Source organism: Diabrotica undecimpunctata, unplaced genomic scaffold (assembly GCF_040954645.1).
Source record: "Diabrotica undecimpunctata isolate CICGRU unplaced genomic scaffold, icDiaUnde3 ctg00003433.1, whole genome shotgun sequence".
In the NCBI taxonomy this organism is placed as follows: Eukaryota; Metazoa; Arthropoda; class Insecta; order Coleoptera; family Chrysomelidae; genus Diabrotica; species Diabrotica undecimpunctata.
This window is the reverse complement of record NW_027314627.1, coordinates 1-9,510: the sequence shown is the minus strand read 5'-3', so window position 1 is coordinate 9,510 and position 9,510 is coordinate 1. Positions and strand designations below refer to the sequence as shown.

Below are 9,510 nucleotides of genomic sequence, written 5' to 3'. Positions count from 1 at the left end.
TGAATTTTTTCTATGAATAGTTATAGATTTTATATTTTTCTTAAAATCTATCTTTTAGTTTCTTCAGTTCTTTCAAATAGTTGCAAAATATCTTTAGTTCTTGTGCACTTGGATCTGCACACATTACTTGAAACACCCACAAGAAGGGATTCAAACAATACCATTTGTAAAGGGCTTCTGAAAAATTAAAAAGGATAGGTAATAAGTACAACATCACAACAACATTTAAAACAATAAACACACTGATATCTAAATTTTACAAAACCAAACCCAATAATACACAATAAGGATCGGAGAACTGTATCTATAAAATGCCCTGTAAATTCAACAATTTTTATGTAAAAGAAACCGCAAGATCACTAAGTGTCAGGATAAATGAGCATCAATAACATATATTTCGACAAATCTCAGATATTCCAACATATTTTAGATAACGACCTCAGAGTACAATGGAAAAAAGCGTTAATAATCATGAAAGAAACAGATATGAAAAAGAGAAATGTCAAGGAAGCAGCTCTCATCCAAGTTAGTGAAGAAAAATGTGTAACAAGCCAATCAGCAGAATGTAACAGGATTTGGTTGCCATACTAAAAGAAAAAGTCAAAAATAGGAATATACCAACAATTGTAAATTAAAGAAAGTCGCAGACATCATTACAATTGTATACAATACATATTATGCGACCTACAATACACAAACATATAATCTACGTTAAACACACTTTATACCTACAAAAAAATAAAATAATCAAACACACAAAATAGTCAAAATTTAATATTCCGAGAATAAAAACACCACCCTCAGATTTTTGTCAACCAAAAAAGGCTATTTCCTACAAGATCGAGGCCAATGGAGTCAACAGTCAATTTTAAAAAACATAACCTACAAACAACAATCTTGTTGGTTTTACACATAGACATTAAGGTAGACTGACTGCTGCAATACAGTCGCGTCGAAAAATTATCATGAAAATTATATTTTTGGAAAATGTATAACCATAGACACATAATACAAGGTAGAATGGTCGTTGTAATACCAGCCTATTCTCCCAGTGCGACAGAGAAAACTGACGCAAAGTAGTTCCTGCATCTCTGTCTAATAGGCCGGGTTTATCAACCACGTGACCTTCTTATTGGTCATTTAGGTGACGTGGTCGATAAACCTGGCAAATGAGAAAGAGATGCAGGAACTGCTTTACTTTAGTTTTCTCTGTTCCACTGGGAGAATAGGCTGGTATTACAACGACCATTCTAACTTGTATTATGTGTCTATGGTTATACATTTTCCAAAAATATAATTTTCATGATAATTTTTCGACTGTTCTAACAACCATTCAAATTTCGTCATTTTGTGTCATGTGGAACAATTTCACCCAATTATGTTAACATTAGACTGATAATTGCATTCAGTGCAATTTTCAATCCCTATGACAACACGATCGAGTTTGACAACTTCATCCAAATAAATTTTAAAATGTCACGTTTCGGCAATGAGAATGTTCAAAGTATATATGCGCTAATCAAAGAAAAAATTCTAATGTTAACTTAAATTTTAATAATTGTACTTTCACTAACTGTACTTTTAATAAATAAATGTTTCGTTGTGTTGAGTTATGATTTTTTTTTTTTGAAAAATTATCCGCCGAATATCCCTCGGACATTGATGAATGCCTCATAATTTCATGACAAATTTCTCAAGCTCGTTGCTTGGTAACAGCACGAAGCCGAAGGCTTCGTGCTGTTTCCAAGGAACGAGCTTTCGATTGTCATGAAATTATCTCGTCTGTTATCAATGTCCTAGGGATATTACTACTGACAATTAATTGTGGCTAAACTCCATATAAACATAATATTTAATGCCTAAATGTTCTTCGTTGCTAAATCCGGTTTGGCATTCCATAATAATTGTATATATATATACGTATTGAGAATGCATACACAAGAGAGTTATACCGCGGTAAGTTTCACATTTAAGTTTGTCTTTTTTAGATTTGGCAAAAGATCCCCGTTTTCTAATCGCTGAGAGTTTTCTCTTCATTTTACATCTTGGTTATGAGTATTTGCTCCGTGCGTGACCATGGTAGGGGTACCTTGAAACGATGCCAGCGTGCGTAGCGGCGAAATATGACAAAATTGGAATACATGGAATCTTTAAATTTTATCAAAAATGTGTGCAAATACATGTTGCGTATTTAATTGTGCTAATAATAGCAAAAATAGTAAGTGCAGTTTTTATAGGTTCCCAAAGATTGCATATAAATTAGAGAAAAGAAAAAGATGGATCCGTGCTATTAATAAGAAAAAGTAAATCACATATTCTAATTTTTATGCAATTGAAATACGAAATATTTAAATAATTTACCTTAAATGATATTTTATAAGGCTTCAAGCTAACTTCAGAGTGCCTGATGACTTTAGCTTTTATATCATACCTTTTACTATTACTGTTTTTAATTATATGCTCTTTCACGTGAAAAACTTGATTTGCCAGTACTAGATTTTTCCCTTTCTTTTCCGTTTGGGGTTAAAAAGATATATTATGATGAATTTTGAGAAACCCAGTTTTTAATACTACATTTATTTTGTACATAAACTAAAAAAATATAATTAAAAAGTTAATTATTAATAATTGTCAATTTCGCCTGTATTTAACAATGTCAAACATATGTCATATGTTTAACCTGAAAATTGGTAGGTCCAAAACAGTCAGATGAAGGCGGTAGGTGTCGCGACAGTCACGCACGGAGCGAATATGCATCTGTATTGCTAGATGTTCATTACCTGTTAAATTCTCTGTTAAATAGATCGTAGGGAAGCCTTGTTGATTCATTTTGCTTGTATTGCTTTTTTTACCTCTTCAAGAGTCGGGTTTGTTTGTTCTTGGTTTTTGCTGGCTTGACTCCTTTTTTGCTGGCTTCTCTTCTGCGTATTTTATCTACCTCCGTTGTCATTCCTTAAAATTTATTCTTCGCACAATGGGTGATTGGCCCTTTGCCCAACTCTCCTCCTTAAAGCGGACATATAACCGGCAGTGACACAGTGAACTACTTAATCCATCCACAGGTGCTACAGGCGAAGACTGTATTAATTTTAATAGAAAATACAATTATTTTATGTTTTAAACTTCGGAAAGCGTTTTCAACCGTTAAATAAACGTACTTTTAAATACAATTATAGTCAGCTTTTCTTGAAAAGGCTTCATATCTGGATTATAGTGACCAGAATATACGCAAAATGCATTTTTTGCATATCTGGCATATTTTGCATAAATTTCATATTTTGACAAGAAATTGCACATATCTGCATATTGTTATAAAAAATATATATAATTCTAATATGTTCTGAATGTGTCGATCTTTTCTCAAAACTGTTCAGTCAAATTGCCCGAGTAATAAACCCTCTGCTTCCTCTGCTTCTTTAAATCATTTTGGTAGTATCTGCTATTCTAATAAATGTTTTAGGTAAATTGGTAAACAATTGACAACGCTAATATACAAGCAAAATGAACATACATAAACACTTTTAGTGGGGCGACATTTTCCGAAATTCAAAAGGTGTGAAAGTTTTAGTGAGAAGCTTTAAGGAATAAGTAGCTGTATGAAAAAGTGTAACTCTGTGTATTGAGACAAATTTAAAAAAGGCATTTATAGTGTAATTTTAGTACTAAACCCGCGACTTCGTTAATTTTTTTATAGCGCGATGTCCAAACTACATGTTTGGATTTATATCCTGGCAGTCATATCCTGAATTGAAGTTGGATGGAGGAGCTAGTCATTATCAATACATATTTCTGTAAAAAAACGTGTAAATGAGATTTGGCTTTTTGTTTCAAATTTCTTCTGATAAAAAATTTTTAATCGATCAGCATACAAAGACACTATCTCACCTTAAAAAGTGTGAGAAAACTCTTCCAGGGTCTCCCAGTGGGAGAAGGTCCAATTCAAAAGAGTAATTTACAAACTCTGAGATAGCGCGTATTCAAAAAACCAAGCAGTCACTTTGTGGCCAGAAACTTTGCGATGCCTTGTTATCTTCGGGAATTCCAATTTCAAAAGTGAACAATGTCCCTTTTACCTTATTTTTGAAGAAGTATTATAAATTTAACTTTCCCGATAAGAGAAGGTACCTTAAGAAAAAATTTATCGAGATTTGCTACGATGAAACCATAAGAAAAATTCGACAAATTGTTGCCGATATCTAGATTTATTTTATAGTTGACGACAGTAATTATTTATATATATATATGTATATATATATATATATATATATATATATATATATATATATATATATTAAGTCAAAGCAAATGACACGTTTTGTTCAAGATGAGTTTTCCCGTTTTTTTCTGCCAAAAAGTATACCATGCGATCACGTCTTAATAATATTACGGACAATGGTAAAAGGAGCACAAAACTTAAAGATATTCTACGAGAATAGTAATTTAATTCATGTAACATGTTTAGCTCAATGGCATAATCTTGTCACGGAAGAAATAAGACAAATTTCCCACATGTTAACGATTTGATAAATAATGTCAAAATACGAGTTCAATTTTACAAATAACGTCTGGGTAATACCAAATTAGCCCCTTTACGTCTTATCGCGAGATGGGGCACTTGGTTACAACCAGCATTTTGTTATGCAGAGTTTTTTTGAAAGAATAAAAAAGTTTTATTACAGTACATCCACACAGATTCCACTTCAGCAGCTCTGTAGGAATCCAACCGCCTTGTTTAATTACATAATTTACGTCAGATTCTAGCATAACAAAGTAGAATTTTAAATTTCTTGTTGAGTACTCAAAAAAACTTAAAAAAATATAATTTGAATTTTTATGAAAAAGTCGACTTGATTAATCGTGTCAAGGAATTTTATGGTTAAAGGAAACGTAGCCATATCTGTAGAAAATAAATTGAAATATAAACAAAAATTCACGATTTTCTATTTTGGAAGTCATCTGTGATCTTGAAATATTGTCTTCCAACATTAACAAGTTTAAAAATGCACTAGCAACTTCTGTTGATGTTGAAAAAAGTTTTTCGACTTGTAGATATTTATACACAGAAAACAAATTATTGTCAATTATTTTGATAACAATAACACGTGTTTGTGAAATTTCCTATCCACTATAAGTATGTATGGTTACTATATTTCTTAAATTAAAATATTTCTGCAGAGATGCTGTTAGATACTGTACTTTTATTGCTCTTCATACATTATATTACTTGAGAGCTTTATGTGTACTCCTATGTATGTTTCTCATTATATGATAATTCTTAATACATCATAAATGTATTAAAACCGTTTTTTTTCTTGTAGTTACGTTACAGTATATGTTTCTCTAATCGATCTTAAGTTTACACAGTTTTGGTTTCGCAGGATTCGAAACATTCAAAAAGTTAGTTCTTAATGAAAACTACGACATTATAACATTACCCGAAACGATATTAGCACCGACAGAAGACAAAGAAGCAGTAGCTATACCAAATTATTCACTAGTTGAAAATCGTAGGGGCAGTGGAGATGGCGTCATAATGTACGTCAAAGACTCTCTTAAATATAAAGTTGTTGATTTAACAGCTGCGGCCACTGAAACTGAGCACGCACATCTAAGTTTTGAAGATTTGTTAGAGAAATTAAAGAAGAATGGTAAGATACTAAGTCCTCGTCATCATTGTACGTAATCATCGTGTTTATTTCCATTCACACGTTGTAAACGTATATCATACATATTTTAACAACTTTTTAATCGACATCTTCAATATATATTCACTAAATGTACATGTACATCATAATATTTCTAACAACATTTTGTATCTAAATCATTTAGTGTTTTAATTGGCAAGTAAAACAATATTAGACAATTACATAATATAATACTTATCGTTATATTAAGGACATGCTGCCGAAGCTGCCGCTCTGGAAGCTAAAGCGTCACCACCTCGAGAGGGAGCACCGCCAGCGGAAGGAGCTCCGGCAGAAGGGGCGCCCCCTGCCGAAGGTGCACCACCAGCAGAAGGAGCTCCTCCAGCAGAAGGAGCTCCTCCAGCAGAAGGAGCAGCACCAGCAGAGGAAGGAGCAGCACCAGCAGCGGTAGCGGCACCAGCTGAGAGCGCGCCAGCAGAAGGTATTATACCATTCTATATTTATAACAATTTAACCTGGTTATTTTGTCAGTAACGTATCGTTAGTTACTATGAAAAGTGTAAAATTTCAATTAACTATAATAATTAGTAAGCTAAGTATCATGTACTGAAAGTTGAAATAAATTTTTGACATTTTTCTATTGTGAACAACTTGTTTTACTTTTAGGAGCCGCCCCTCCTGCAGAGGCCCCAGCAGCTGAAGCAGCACCTGCGTCTGAAGCCGCACCAGCCGAAGCTGCTCCCGCTGAAACTCCTGCCGAAACTCCCGCTGAACCTGCCATCGAGTCAGTACCAACGGAACCAGCGCCAGCTATTTCTTCACCTCCCATTATAGAAGGTGAAGATTCCGATGAGGATTTGTGTTACGTGTCGTCAACTCTGAGATAGCGCGTTCGATCATCACATTATTCATCATATGTGTCTAACGTTGGTTGAATGTTCGTGACCATTCAACCATCTTTATCTACCAGCTTAAACATAGGTATGAAATATTATCACCATGTTGAACTTAATAATTTTGTTACTCTAAAATCATTTTATTCACATTGCAATGTATATCATACAATTATTGCTAAATTGAACATGCAACAGTTATATTCAAGATGAGCGTCACATCACTGTAATAAGTGAACACATCGAGATTAGTGACCGCCTAAAAATGAAATATACAACCTTTCAAAGTCATGCTAATTCTATATTGGGATTTTAAGGCCTAAATTTTGATAGATCTCCTGAAAGAAGAAGCCATATTTATAGGTGCTTATTATGAAGCAAAACAATCCAATCAATCAAAGGTGTACGATTAGCTAGACCAATCATTCAAGAGGAGGAGGGAGTATAGGAAGTAGGAGAATGGTATGGTTGAAAAATTTAAGGGACTGGTTTAGATGCAGTTTAATATTACTCTTTAGAGCAGCGTTATACAGAGTAAAGATAGTGATGATAATATTCAACCTTCGATTGGGAGATGGCACTTAAAGAAGAAACAAAAGCCATTATAACAGCTGCAATAGCTCAAGCACGCTTTAAGTCGGTTAAGCATGTAGGTACCATATTTTCTCATTCGCCCTCCAGCGTTTACTGAATGTTTCCAAAACTTAAAGAATACTTGATTGATAAACTATTTTCTTTAGGAAATGTATCATTTATGTGATAAATCAGTTGTTTAAGAGGTCATGGAAAACATTCATGAACATGAAAACATTTTTTACAAAATCAGATCTTAGTCTAGAGCTTATAATCCGAATGATCAGATGTTACGTTTGCTCTGCCTTGCTGTACAGCTGTGAAAGTTGGACAATAAACTGTGAAACAAAAAAAAGAATAAATGCCTTTGAGATGTATATATACAGAAGAATGCTGAGAATTTTATGGGTACAAAAAGTTACCAATTATGAGGTATTTCGGCAAATAAGTAAACAAGAAGAATTACTATGTATAATCAAAGCGAGGAAAATACAATACTTAAGTCATGTGTTGAGAGGTGAATAGTTGAAAGATATAAATTACTCCGAATCATATTAGAAAGTAAAGTACATGGCAAGAGATCAGTAGGAAGATTTTAAAACTCGTGGTTGAAAGACCTTGACTGCTCTTTCGCAGAAATCTTTCGTGCAGCAGTTTTTAAAGATTTAATTGGCTTTTGGATCGCTAAACTTCAAAAGCACAATAAAAAGAAGAGGAAGTCCAACAAGCTTTCTCTCTAGAAGCATGAGAAATACTAAAACAAAGTAAAAAATAAAAGAAATAAATCACTCGGTTGCAATGACATTACAGCTGAGCTTTTACAAAACGTGAGTGAGCCATGGGTCAGCAAAAGGCCCAGTGATTGGTGTACTGCGCTACTTAGTTCAATTCATAAGAAGGGTGCACAAAGGGATTACAAAAATGTAGTAAATACCGAACCATCTCAATAATTTCACACCTAGGTTAAATTATATAGAGAATCATCAAACGTCACATGCAGACCTAACTGGATAGATAAATACTACAAGAACAAGCAAGCTTAAGGGTAAGGGCAAAATGAAGCAAATTCTCAACAAGCGACACATCATTGAAAAATTTTGAGAATTCTAAATTTCTATTAGCATCTGCTTTCTGGATGACCAGACTCTTCAAAACTAGAAAGCTTTGTGGGAAATTTCATACGACATAGGAGCTCCTGATGATTGGTCAGTTCTGCTAAGTCAAACCCTTTTAAAGTCGGTAGGTGAGTGTATCAAGGATGTATTCTATGTCTAAGTCTGTTTAACTTATGTGGGTAATATACAGTGATAGCCAAAAATCTTCTCTCGCCTCGTATCTGTTGAACGGTTGTACTTATAATAGTGAAATTTGAAGGGAGGAAATAAACGGATATAGGCTTCTCAACTAGTCATAATAGGTGACGTAATAGTCACAGAGCTACTGTGAGCGGAAAGTAGAAAAAATTGTAGTTTCGCAATTAATAAATAGAGATTTAAGAAAGAGGTCTACCATATTAAGAATTCAACATGTGCTCCATCTACTTTCTGACAGTAATGCAACCTATTACTAAACTCTTGTCGTACTCGCTCAAATATATTGGGGGAAATTGCCCTAATTTTTTCAACAATTCATTGTTTCAAAATGTCAATACTGTCGACTGCTGTGGCTAAAACTTTACAGTTTAAGTACCCCCACAGAAAAAAATTTATTGGTGTGAGCTACGATGACCGAGCTAGCCATTCTATCGAACCTCATCGTCCAAGCCATCTACCACGAGATTCCTCATCTAGGTAACATCTTACTGCACCATAGTGTGAGGAGCACCATCTTGTTAAAATGTAATTTCCAAGGAACAGAATTCATCTGCACTATATTTCAAAATATCAAGAATTAACAGTTTAATTGTGTTTTTTAACATCTCTAGATACACTCCGTAGGTTAAGTTAGCATTGAGAAAGACAGGGTTAACTATTTGGTTTCCCTCAATACATGCCCAAACATTTACTTTTTCTGGAAATTGAGTATGTTTTTCAAGAAAGACCGGTGGATTTGCGTCATTCCAATACCTTATGTTGTGTGTGTTAACATTTCCATTGATGGAAAAAGTACTTTCGTCACTAAAACGGATTGCTTTTATACTCTGAGATAGCGCGTTGGACATATTTTCACATAATTCTAGTCTTCGGTCGGGGCATCATCTAAAAGTTGGTGCCAATTTTTAATTTGTATGTATGAAATTTATTTTTAGCCAACACTCGATGTACTGTCTTTTGACTGATTCCACAGGTAGATGCAACTTAGGATGTAGAAGAAGTAGCATTCACTACTATGTCTGCAATTATGTCAATTTTTTTGTCATAACTAATTGTTGGTCGGTCAGATCACTCTGAGATAGCGCG

At 33.9% G+C, this 9,510-nt stretch overlaps 1 protein-coding gene across 1 annotated transcript; it reads left to right on the top strand.

The window, feature by feature from the left end:
• The first annotated feature begins 449 nt into the window (after window positions 1-449).
• LOC140432269 (uncharacterized) lies at window positions 450-6,532 on the top strand. Its single transcript, XM_072520082.1, has 4 exons — window positions 450-525; window positions 5,379-5,648; window positions 5,896-6,126; window positions 6,312-6,532. The coding sequence occupies exons 1-4, from the start codon at window positions 450-452 to the stop codon at window positions 6,530-6,532; spliced, it is 798 nt and encodes a 265-aa protein (XP_072376183.1).
• Window positions 6,533-9,510: the final 2,978 nt, after the last annotated feature.

Coding starts and splice junctions, on each gene's coding strand:
- LOC140432269 (XM_072520082.1), top strand. CDS start 450: ATGGAAAAAAGCGTTAATAATCATGAAAGAAACAGATATGAAAAAGAG. Junction 526..5,378: donor AGGAAGCAGCTCTCATCCAA/GTTAGTGAAGAA, acceptor TTGGTTTCGCAG/GATTCGAAACATTCAAAAAG. Junction 6,127..6,311: donor TGAGAGCGCGCCAGCAGAAG/GTATTATACCAT, acceptor TTTTACTTTTAG/GAGCCGCCCCTCCTGCAGAG.